Source organism: Brachionichthys hirsutus, chromosome 5, assembly GCF_040956055.1.
Source record: "Brachionichthys hirsutus isolate HB-005 chromosome 5, CSIRO-AGI_Bhir_v1, whole genome shotgun sequence".
Taxonomy (NCBI): domain Eukaryota; kingdom Metazoa; phylum Chordata; class Actinopteri; order Lophiiformes; family Brachionichthyidae; genus Brachionichthys; species Brachionichthys hirsutus.
Window position 1 is genome coordinate 12,057,458 of NC_090901.1, and position 12,505 is coordinate 12,069,962.

The window sequence follows — 12,505 nt, forward strand, 5'->3', positions numbered from 1 at the left end:
AGACAGCCGAAGTCAGGGTTCCTAATGTGATCCCTGACTGTTTTGACCCATCTGTGAGGGTCATGTACCTCGTCCCTTTTTACTCACACCTGTTCTGGCTTTTGTGTCAGGACCTGCGGCTTACGGATTGGCTCTGGCCACCCTAGGCTGATCCCATCATTAGGACTGTTGCGATTTGGTTCGTAGCTTGCTCTTCTCCCATGGTTACGATGGAATAAAGGAAGGCTTTTCGTCTGTAATTACTTTATTGTTGCTTTTTCGTGGCTATGGGAAACATCATGCACATTCATAGAGTACCGTCCGTCAATCACGTACGCACGTCACAGTCCTAAAAAGGAAGGAAACGTAAAGTGCACCAAACAGTCGCAAAATAAAAGTAATTTGTATACATGGAATTTATAATATATAATATTTTTAATTTATAATTATAATTTATAACATTTACGCAACAAGGGCGGCTCGGTGGCGCAGTGGTAAGCACTGTTGCCTCACAGCGAGGTGGTCGTGGGTTCGTCTCCGGCTTGTGGCCATTCTGTGAGGAGTTTGCATGTTCTCCCCGTGTCTGCGTGGGTTCCCTCCGGGTTCTCCGGCTTCCTCCCACCTCCAAAGACGTGCAGCCTAGGCTGATTGGTGACACTAAATTGCCCGTAGGTGTGAGTGTGTGTGTGGCTGGTTGTCTGTCTCTGTGTTGCCCTGCGATAAACTGGCGGCTTGTCCAGGGTGTCCCCTGCCTCTCGCCCATTGACTGCTGGGATTGGCTCCAGCTTGGCCCGTGACCCGATAGCGGAATACGCGGTTAGAAAATGAAAAAATAAAATAAAATTACGCAACAACACCCCCTCTTGATCTCATTATCTGAAATGCTTTAATTTCCAAAGAACCAGCTCTTTTTTACTCCTTGATGTGGGTTTTGTCAGGATATCTGCAACCATATCCTCAGATGGGCTAGACAAGGTTGATTTGTCCCTGACTGAGTGCTTCACAAATGAAGTGATACTTCACATCAATGTGTTTGGACCTTTGTCTGTTCACAGGGTTTTTACTCAATGCTATGGCCCCCCGATTGTCTCCATAGGTAGTTGTACATGTGTACTCTCTGTTATCCATACCATTCAGCAGTTGTGACAAATACATGTTTTCCTGAACAGTGGTGGCGAGGCCGATATATTCAGCCTCACATGATGACAGGGCCACTGTCGGCTGCTTCCTTGTCTTCCATGAAATTGCTGGGCCTTGTTTTGTGAGACCGAAACAATACCCAGAAGTGCTCCGTCTGTCTTCGACCGATCTGAATCACTGAAAGCTGTCAGGTTCAACCCCGCCTCACTTTTCCTGAAACTCAGCTCATAGTTTTGTGTGCCCTTTAAATATCTCAGAACATGTTTTGCAGCCACTAAGTTCTCTACTCTTCTCCTTGCCCAGGGTCTGTGATAGTTTGCTTACAATCCAACTGATGTCAGGTCTGGAGCAAGTCATTGCATAAATCAGACTGCCGACAATCTCGCGGTAATCTGTGGGATTGGCAGGTTCACTTTGGTTACATTCATCAGTGACAGGGATGCTCTCCACTTTTTGCTCACATGGAGTAGATCTCGGTTTACATTCTGACATTCCAAATCTTTCCAACATTTTTAGAATGTACTTTTTCCGGTTCATCTTAATTTCATCCCAATTTAAAGCCAATATATATATATGGAAAGCTGATATTGACCCAATGCTGATATATATATATATCTACACTTATTGAATGATCGCTGACATTATCCCAGAGCCACATAGCACATTCATTTTCACAGACGGTCATATCCTACATATTCTTAGCAACGAAGGAAACATCGCCATGAAGCATATTATTTTTTTTATGATTAAATGTTTCTTAGATATAAATCTGGGATCCAGGATTATTTTTAATCGCTAAATTAAGCTTTGTTGTTCAGTCGAAGCTGCGAAACTAACGGGAACTCCGATCAGAAAACTCACAGAGAACTGTAACGCGCTTTGAAATCTCTATCTTATTGAACAGTTTGATATCTTTTAAAGTCAGAAAGAGTTTAAAAAACTTTTTTTTTCCCCTGTCCTAATTTAATAAATAAAGCTCAAATCCTGAATTCACATCGGAAACCAGTTCTGTGTAAATGAGAAAGGGTTTCGGGAGTGAGGGACCTCCTCTTCCTCCTCTTCTCCCCCCCCCCCCCCCCCCCCCTCTTAAAGACAGCAGCTACGTAAGAGCTGAGGACTAGATTGCTGCCAACGCACTGAGAAGCGCAGACGAAGCAGGAGTGTGTGAAGAAGAACAAACTGCTGGACGTCAGAGTGTGAGGGCGAGGCTGAGCTGAGGAGAAAGGATCGGTGAGGAGGAGGAGGAGGAGGAGGAGGAGGAGAGTGAGAAAGAGTCAAAGAGGGAAGAGAAAGGCATCGCAGTGTGGAACAGGTTCTCCCTGCAGCCTCAGCAAACATGTCGAACTTTGCTGGAACCTGGAAGATGAAGAGCAGCCAGAATTTTGATGAACTTCTCAAAGCCCTGGGTAAGACTTCTCTTCTTTTTTTTCCCCATCTTCTCTCCTCCTCAGTCATGCTGCCGCATCCCTGCGTGAAGGTGACCATCCATCATGTCCATGTCGAAAGGCTTTTCTTGCTGTTTGACAGCAGCATTCCCGGAGATCAACGGCATCATATCGTTGGGATCTGCTGCTTAATGGAAGCTCCTCGTCTTATATTGAACACTGGATGCTGGATTCCAGCCCAAATAGTCGTGGTATTGTTGCATGAATAGAGGAGGGGGGGGGGGGCAACATTATTCATGTTAAGCATTTAAGTAGGGCATGCATTAGCAGTGCCAGGGGAGCTCTCTGCAGCCCAATGCTAATCTCCTGCACCCTATCTTTTTTCACCCGTCTCGGTCTCGACTGATGATTACGATGGTTTGGATTTGGACCACTTTAACTGGGTCATTCAATTGTCCTGCAGCATTTGCTCATGCTGTGACGGCCCAGACAGGCAGGACGCAGCAAAACGACGCATGGCTTTGGAACAGTGTGTAAATATCAAGGGAAATATTCAAAAGAAACGCTTCAGCAACCTCTCCTGATGTTGTCGACACCAAACTGAATTAGACTTTGAACTGAAGAGTAAACTGTTCCCTTTCGATCAAAACTGTGATCGGATGAAAGAGTTTTATCTTGCAAAGCTGGAACCTTTGATTTCTGTTTGTTCCGCACATTTGGCTCAGTCTATTTTCAAATGAAATTGCATGAAGTGATATTCTATATATTTCCAATGTGAAAAACACAGTCAAAAAAGTAAACCAATAGCAGCCATGAATTTAATCAAGCGATCACTTTTCTTCCTAACCTGATAAGCTGCAGCTGAAACAGCTGTTCCAGCTATCGGTCCCAACGAGTTATCTGTCGTGCCTCTGCGTCCGTATTCATGTTAGAAGATTGCCTGAAATAAAGTCATGAAATGCAAAACAAAACAAACTGCCGAGGCTTAAATGTGAGCCTTCAGATCAGCAGGAGCCACTTCATATGTCGGGAATCTTTTGGAGTAATATTTCTGCACCTGGTTCCAGGTTGGCGGATCATGCACGGTTGCTGCTCGTGTTTACAGTGCAGAAACCAAACTTCGGTCTGGGCGCGTCACTCGGCTCAGTGATGCTCATGCGTGTTTACTGCTGCTTGAGGATCGTGGGTGAGGTCAAGCGAAAGCTGTCAAATGACCAAGGAAAGCCATACTTCTTCTGGAGAGGGGAGGATCTTCCAAGAGGATGAATTTTGCCAAAAGTATTCAAAAAAAATACTGTATGCAAAACTCAATTCTCAGTTGTGTTTGTAATGTTACTGGTTTTGATTATTTCTGGTATCCAGAGAGGCGAAAGACGAAAGACTCGGGACCAGATGGTCAAACTGGGCATGTCCGAACCTTAACTCTAACCTGACATCAGAAGGAGAACTTTCTCAAGAGTTCACTTTTCTTTTTCCCTGCTCAGAAATCAGTGCTAGAGCGTTTTTATTCTGAGACGTTTCTGTCATGGTGGTTTAAAACTGGAGAATTTAATCGGCACGCTCCAGAAGGAAGGACTTTACAGGATTCTGCAAAACATCTCCTAAAGAAAATGTAAACTGACATTGTCTGACTTTTCCCGACTACATTAATAACCTTGGTGACATGAAACGACTCCAGTTTCTCCTTCCCAATGTTCCCGGTCAGGAGTGAACACCATGCTACGGAAGGTTGCCGTGGCAGCGGCCTCCAACCCTCATGTGGAGATCCGTCAGGACGGGGAGCGGTTCTACATCAAGACCTCCACCACTGTTCGCACCACCGAGATCAACTTCCAAATCGGCGAGGAATTCGCAGAGGAGACGGTGGATGGGCGAAAAGTCAAGGTGATGATGACAAATCAGGAGTAACAAATAGAATCCATTTATCGGCGTGTAATCTCAAATGTTGTCTTTGCTAATGGTCAAGCGGACACTGTTGTGTTGTTTTGTCTGCTTGCACGCTGCTGGTGAGGCTAGAATTAAAAACTTCCATCCATTAGTATCATCCTCACGTCTGTGCAGATGGATTAGGGATGGATTAGGGATGGATGAGAGCTTCCCATAGGAGGGGATCCCACATCCTGATGCAATCAGAGCTCCGACGCATCTCATAGAGTCTGAACAGATGTGTTGGATGTTTTATCGTTATTTTACAAATAATTCTAAATAAATGGAACTTTTATAAAGAGAGAAAATTATGATTGTGTCGTATCACAATCCCATCATCTAGCGGCATAAATCATTCGGATCTAATATCCGTAAAGAAATCCCCAAAGTTTGACGAGCAACTTCCTAAATGTAACAAACGTGATCTTGTTTTTTGTAGTCAGCACTCATTTCACTCAGTAACTAAATTGTCTCAACACAATGAAGAGAGTCAGCACTCAAAGTTGAAGAATCTAGAGATTGTGATGTCGCTGCAAAAGCACGGCGCCACGGAGCCACTCTAGATAATAAAATTATTTTATTAAAGGTCTGGATGCTGCCATCCGTTTATCAGCTTCTGCTTAGCAACTCAAGTCTGAGCTGGACACAGCTGCTAAATTATATTATAATATTATAGAATGCTCTTGTCGCTGCTTTAACGCTCAGCTCAGGGAGCGAAAACATGACCTATTTCAGAAGTCTGGAGACAGTGTGGTTCGTCTGTCTGTCTGCGCCCCGGGGCATGATGGGTGCTTTAACACCGCTCCGCTTTACGAAGCTGACAAGTCGAGTCTTCATCGTTCGCTGCATCGAGGGTCAGATGGTCGGATGACCTCATGTCCAGCTGAGGAGGAAGTGAAACGTGTCTTTCTGTCTCGATGGTGTCACAATCAGAGGATAATGTGCCTGCTCTGATGGATGGGGAAGAGGCGGGGCTTAGCAAGGCCGCCATGCTTCGTTGCTCAGATGCAGCATTCGTCTCACTGTAAAAGCACAGCGGATTTCATAAAGAGCAACGGCGTCTCGTTTTGTCGTCCTCAGAGGCCTGAGTGACGACAGCGAGGAGCAACGGCTTACATTTCGGGAAGATAATGTGATCAAACCGGGGAGGAGAGGAGGCCGGGAGAAGGTTTCTGAGGCTCTGGGGGGGGAAATGTTGTCAAAGCCAACAAGGCACCTTTAAAGCAACCAGGAAATGAGACCCTCGGCTTCTTCTGGAGGCGCTGCTGGTGTCCGATAAGGAATGTAGACGCGTCTAGAGTCCAGGAGGGAATGACCCGAAGCCGAGGGCAGCAGATGATGTGATAAGGACAAGATAAACGCTAACCGGAGAGAGCGGAGAAAGAATCTGGGTGAATTGAGATACGAGTGCAGTTAATGGATCCTGAGATGAGCAGGAAGATCAATCACAAAGCAGTGCCGGAGGGTCACGCCGGTCTTCTTTCTGTGCCTGATGTCATCCTGATGTCAAAATCAATGAGATCACTTGAAATATCGATGCAAATGAGCAGATGGAGACCTTTTATTGGAGTCTGTCTGTGTGTGTGTGGGGGGGGGGGGGCGGGGGCTTTGCTACCTCCACAGCGTTTTAAGTCGGCTGTGAAATGCATGGCCAAAAGTATATGGACGTCACATACATTTATGCTGTTGAACGTCGCTCTGAGGGTTTCCATTATTATTATTTTTTTTTAATGCCGGCTGCAGGGATTTGTTCCCAGCGGCCAAGAGCGCCACAGTGAGGTCAGCTACTGGTGTGGGCATCCTGCAGGGGCTGGATGGGGTGGGGGGCGGGGGTGAAGTCAGGTCAAGCCGAACTCAAACCAAACTACTGCTGCAGAGACGGAGGCAGCTGGGCTCCGTGTACATCAGAGATCAGTCAGTGGTTTTCTGATTGCTAAATACCTCAGTGAAGACTTGCTGATACGCTTTCATTGTCGCGCTGACCTTCAACTCGCTGTCCGTCTCCCCTTCAGAGTCTCGCCACCTGGGAGTCGGAGAACAAGATATACTGTCAGCAAACCCTGGTGGTCGGCGACGGCCCCAAAACCTTCTGGACCCGGGAGCTTAATGGGGATGAGCTCACGCTGGTGAGCGCACAAGCCATGACTCATCATCTCATTGAAGGCCTTGATAGATTACCACTTGAGAAAGAGAGGAAATAACCCCAGAGTTCTTACCCCCCCCCACCAAAAAAAAAGCTCTCAGGCTGAGGTTTTTAGCTCGACAAAGAAGAAGAGAGGAAAAGATAATTCCAAAATGCAGAAAGTGTGGGATCTGTATGGTTTGTCTGTTACTGGGCTGGTTCTCATGGAAGCTCAAAAGACATCAGACGCATTAAGAAGGGATTTTCGAGCAGCTAGTGTACTCCGTTTGAGAAATGGTTCATGAAAGCAGGCACGGGGAGGGCATGGAGGCCCCCGCCCCCCGGAGATTCGTCGGTAAAGAAAATGAAAAAGGCCGTTTCCAGAGGAGCCGAGCTTTCATCCACCCCGCAGAGAGGCGTGAAAGGAGAACAAGGGGAGCTGTACGCTGACGTTGCAGTAATACCCCTGTATATAGCCAGATTAATATGGGCAGAAGTCAATGGGTCTAAAGCCCCATGAACCGCGAGCAGGGGAGCGGTCCAAGACCAATGGCGTTGGCCAGCGGGTTCTCAGGGAATGAAGAGCGTTCCTCCTTCAGTGCTCCCACGCTCTCCTTTGTTGCTCCTTACGTACAAAGGTGAGGGAGCAACGGGCAAACGCCTGAAAACACAATACGAAAAGTCTCGATGCCGAAAACGTAATCGCAGGATGTTTGTCTTACATATTAACATCGTTGTTCAGACATGGAGGTTGTTTTTTGTTATCAGGGTGATGAGAGCAGAATGTGTTGCAGCCCCGATAACGACTTCTTCTTTCAAATTTGGCGTGACCTGAACGACTCCCTTCACTCTGAACAGACTTTGCTGTCCTGTGGCTTTTAAGCGCCATCTTTAATTAGGTCAAGACAATCAGCGCCCTTAAGTGAGGATAAGTGATTTCAAAAAAATATTAATAAATCGCTGTATCACAAAACCTGGCAACGAGCTCAAATTCAATGCAAAACCTTAAAATAAAAACAACACAAGTCACAAAATGTAGATAAAAACCATCCAATCAAATGAAGTCGAAAACCTTCAGCTGTGGGCGGAGACACCAGGTTGCCCCGCCCATAAACTATTTCACAAATAAAACACGTTATTGAGTAAACACCATGACGTTGGAGAAAACGAGCTACGACTCATCTCTGCATTCCAAGCAACTGGGAAGTCGAAAGCGAACCCGGCCTGAATACGAATCACGCCCGCTTCCCAGAAAGGCCCTGCCCCCCAGACGGGCAGGCGAGCAAACAATCGGAGAGCTTTAGGGAGGGCAGGAGGATCATAAAGCACGGTTGGATCGTCTGTGGCAGTTCAGACTATAAGTGGGCCACATTTCCATAAGATTTGCATGATCCGCTTAATTGGTTTAGTCTGAAAGCGCTTCAAGGGCAAAGTCGTGTGGATGAGGTCGGCCTGAAGGAGGCGAAAAATGATGAAACGCATTTCAGTTTGGCATTTTTTTTAAAAAAAAGCATGGCTTCATGACAAATCACTGTTGAATATTTCACTTTATCTTTGTCATAGTTCAACAATTTTTACATTGTTTTGCTTCAAAAAGGTTTTGTGTTCCGTTCAGAAGCCAGGAAGCTCGACGTGCTTTGTGTTTGCGTTTGTGCTGTGCTTTGACTGAACTTGTCTGTTTCTTTGTTTGTTTCTTCCAGATTTTCGGGGCCGATGACGTCGTGTGTACACGACTTTACATCCGTGAATGAAGCTCTGCAATCCTTCAGCAGGGAGAGACAGAAACCCGGCAGTACCACAACCCGTTTAAACCCGACAGCCAACGCTCAAGCTAACGTGCTAACACAGTTGCAAAGTCTGTTATTTAGAATTCATGTTCGATGGCAGGAAAGAATAAAATCAGAACAAGCAGCATCAAATATTCCTTCTTGATGTGACGCATCGATATTAAAGGTACCTTCAAGAATTTATGCGTAAACAAGCAGATGAGTGCATTTCCTGTGCCGTGAAACGTGCAAACCAAAGAATTTGAACGTTTTTAATTTAGTCTTGCCAGAAGTCTTGACTCATGAGCGCCACCACTTGTACATTGCTGGAATGTCATGGCCAGCGCTGCAAGTGTACTTTGCAGAATTTAGGACTCTTGCATAACGTATCCACGGTGGATCACAAACACATTGAAGCTCAAACGCCATTCCTCAGCTGGGAAACAAAACAACGGCTCCTCTGGATCAAATCCCATATTCTTCATCGGCGGGAATGCTTCCCCCAGTTTTCAAGAGAAAAGACTTTCTTCTCCTTGTTTCACAAACCGACTCCACCTTCACACGACGTGTCTTGCTCACGACAACATCGTGATTCTTCTTCATCCTGTGCAGCAGCAACGCGGCGTGGCAGCTTAGCACCGCGTTGCACCGCAGGGTGACAGGTGACACCCAACTGCCAGATTAAAAAGACTGTGTAATCCTGTAGGCAAATTCAACACTATCATGCAAAAGCCAAGGTGTCCTTTGCAAACACACCGGTATTCCCGCTCCCAGTGTTCCCCGTTGTACTGGTGCACGGTGTTTGGACGTGACGGACCCAAACACACCGGTATTCCCGCTCCCAGTGTTCCCCGTTGTACTGGTGCACGGTGTTTGGACGTGACGGACCCAAACACACCGGTATTCCCGCTCCCAGTGTTCCCCGTTGTACTGGTGCACGGTGTTTGGACGTGACGGACCCAAACACACCGGTATTCCCGCTCCCAGTGTTCCCCGTTGTACTGGTGCACGGTGTTTGGACGTGACGGACCCAAACACACTTCGGGCGAGCCCGTAAAGTACCCCTTTATGGAGCTCTGGGATGAAAACCCGGCTTCCTTTCATACTCCAGCCTCCTTCTCCCTGCTGCCAGGCGCCGCTCGCTCCGCTTCTTCCCAGACATTCCCGAGAGACTCGTCTTTGTGTGCGGATGAGGCTCTGAGGCAGCAAGATGAAAGACGGTGCCAGGCGTCGAGATAAGACCCGACAGGCTGGAGAGAATACAGTCAGAAGCTTCCAAGCAGAGGCCTGTCGCTCCTCTGTGACTAATGCCACATTTGCACATTTAGACAAGCCGGCTATTCACGTCGACCGAAAACATCAGAGTGTTCCTTCTCGGCGATGGGCTTTTAAATTCAAAGAATCATTAAGAGACATGATTTTTTTTGGGGGGGGGGGGGCGGGCTGTATTTTGAAACTCAAACAGAGGTAAATATACCAGGCAGACTTTAAAAACCATCGAGGAACTTCTTCCAGACACTTGCTAAGAGTCTTTGAATCGGCCGGCGGGGGTGAAATGTGGAGCAGCTGCACCCGTGGCCGGAGGCCTTGGCGTGGGCCGCGGTCCCGTCCTCAGTGTGCATGAGGCGAAAAAGTCGCACGGCATCAAAACCAGAGAGCAAATGTGTCTCTGTCCTTCACGGCTGCCAGAGATGAAAAGGTTGTCCTTTCACCACAGTGGCACGGCAACCGCGCCAATCCCCTCAACGCCAAGGCTCCCGGGACGCGCCGATGCCGCCCCTGCTTTTTTGACCTGGTATCCCGTGAAAGGATGCATTTCCTCCTCAGTGCATCACAATGCTCCGGGAAGCAAGGGCCAGGGCGTACGCCTGCTGTGATGTTAATTTAATGACAAGCCGCTGTTCAGATGGCAGGTCCAAACAGTCGAATGAAGGGACCGTTGTGTGCTTGCTCCACTTTTGGAGGGAAGGGGGGGGCTCCGCCGGTCCGAACGCTCTCTTCTGGGCACCAAACAGTCGGGCCTCTGTGGATCCTGTGCAGTTTAGTGCTGCTTCCTAAGAGGGCAAAACAAAAGCCCTTGCTCCGTTCTACTTAGCGTCTGAATTAAGCCCCTTGCAGAAGGTGACTTTGAGAAATCGCTGGAAAAGGACCGTTTCCAGCGCCTCTGCTTTTGTTATGAGGAATGTCCGTTTTTTATTTTCTTAGCTTTGGCCATTAATCCCATTGAAGGGTCATTAGTCATGTTAAATAAACAGAACACCGAGTGAAAGGACAAAGATACCCTAATTTTACTTTTGGCTGCATTTAAGCTTTGAAAGAAAGAGGGACATGGTCCGCATATATATCTCCAATGGATTGAAAGGAACATGGCAAAGATTTCTGCTGAACTTTTAAACTATAGGCGCAATTTACGGTGGCATTGGGCTACAGTGATCATGCTAAGGTCCAAGTATGGTGCAGAAAATACTAAGTAGCGTACACATACTTCATCCTGTAACACAGAAGAACCTTAATGGAAGGTTTCCCCTTGAACGCATGTGTTAATGCACATTTTTACACTCTCTGTATCAAAGTTCGCACCGAGGTGAGGAAGGGAAGACGAGAAAAAAGATGGATGACTAGAAAAGAGGAAACATTTAGTATGCAGCGGTTTGCCATGACAATCAGATTGAGAGAAACTTCACTTTTGGTCTCCAAAAATGTGAATAAGCTCCACTTAGTCTATGAAACCCTGGATGTGGAGCATGAAATACGCACAGAACTGCCAGTCCAGAACCCTGCAGGCCAGGATGAGGGACCGCCGAGTCTCCAGCGCTCTAATGAAACAGCGTCTGAAGACTGGGAAGCTTTCTTTACGTCGAAGCTGCATCTTTTGAGCATGCAGCTTGCAGTGGTTATGCAAGAGTGGACTCCTTTGACAGGTGAGGGGGGGGGGGGGACGGACACATCATTATCAAGAAATAAAGTAATCAGCCTGGAAAGCAGACGTCTCCGCCTGCCTTTGCATCCAGCATCAAGCAGAACGACCCCCCCCCCCCCCGTGTTGTTATTTATGACGGCTCCAAGTCACGCGTTCCAGCCCATCCCCTTAAACACACCGGCTTAACCTAATGTCTGGAAGCACATTCACAGCCACGCTACAAGGGCGCTCCTCAGTGAGTTGGGTGGGTGGGTGCCAAGGCCTCCAAGCCTGGGGGGGGGGGGGGACACAATAGGAGCTCTGTGTTGGTGACAATAACTCCGCTTTCTGAGGCAGAAGGTGCGGAAGTGCCGACATTTGGGGGCTGTGCAGCTCAACGTTCAGGATCGGGCACTTCCAAGGAAGAAACCACACAGTTGAGCCCCCCCCAGCCCCCCATCCCAGGCGGCGCTGCCTTCGAGGAACTCATGGCGAGCTCTGCCAGTGGGTCGCATTGATCTAAAGGAGCTCATTTAACATGTGAGACGGAAACATGGCAACCCTAACCCTACATGTTGATAATAAAGGAATAAAATCAACTGGACTTTTTCAGTTAACTTTATTCAACACAAAGATCCACTATTACTAAAGAATCGCCAGACATCTGTGGGTAAGACACTTAATGTTCTCACTTTATCATAGAGAGTTTACGTTATTACATTATTAATAACCTATGAATTGTAATTAACGTCTTTAATAGAAAACAATCCTCTGACATAAGAATCTCCAGACATCTGTGGGCAGTAAGAGGGTGCCCCCTGCAGGGCGAGAAGGCAATAGAACGTTTGACGGTGGCGTTCTCTGTTCAAAAAAGGTTCAAGGTTAATAGTGTATATATATATATATATAAGTAAAATATGTTTTTAAATTTGCTTTACATCTTTACACTTTTTATGATTCTGACACAATTTCTAGAGAAATCATTCTAGACAAATCCCGAACGACCACTCCCTCCTTCTAAATTAATCTGTCTCTATAGATAGGCAAGAACATTGGGAAGAAAATGAAATGTTCAAGAATTCCACGGCTGGGGCAACATGACTGGAATTGCACAACCGGCATCGGAGAGGCAGGGCAGCTCACCGATGCGTTAAAGCACCGACGTAGCACTCGCAACCACGAAATGCAAGCTTCAAAATAACTATTTAATTTTATAATAGAAACGTTTTTGAATGTCTAAATCACTGAGAGCTTTAATGTGTTCCGAACTTGAACCCCCTGAGAAGAT

At 46.9% G+C, this 12,505-nt stretch overlaps 1 protein-coding gene across 1 annotated transcript; it reads left to right on the plus strand.

Annotated features, from left to right (window-relative positions):
- Positions 1-2,407: 2,407 nt before the first annotated feature.
- Positions 2,408-8,392, plus strand: crabp1a (cellular retinoic acid binding protein 1a). The gene is made up of 4 exons (XM_068739954.1): positions 2,408-2,525; positions 4,210-4,388; positions 6,443-6,556; positions 8,253-8,392. The coding sequence occupies exons 1-4, from the start codon at positions 2,456-2,458 to the stop codon at positions 8,301-8,303; spliced, it is 414 nt and encodes a 137-aa protein (XP_068596055.1). The 5' UTR covers positions 2,408-2,455; the 3' UTR covers positions 8,304-8,392.
- The last annotated feature ends 4,113 nt before the right edge of the window (positions 8,393-12,505 follow it).

What these genes read in the sequence shown, in the direction of transcription:
- crabp1a (XM_068739954.1), top strand. Translation starts at nt 2,456, where the DNA reads ATGTCGAACTTTGCTGGAACCTGGAAGATGAAGAGCAGCCAGAATTTT. An exon ending in TGAACTTCTCAAAGCCCTGG is followed by an intron (nt 2,526 to 4,209) that starts GTAAGACTTCTC and finishes GTTCCCGGTCAG; the next exon opens with GAGTGAACACCATGCTACGG. An exon ending in TGGATGGGCGAAAAGTCAAG is followed by an intron (nt 4,389 to 6,442) that starts GTGATGATGACA and finishes TCTCCCCTTCAG; the next exon opens with AGTCTCGCCACCTGGGAGTC.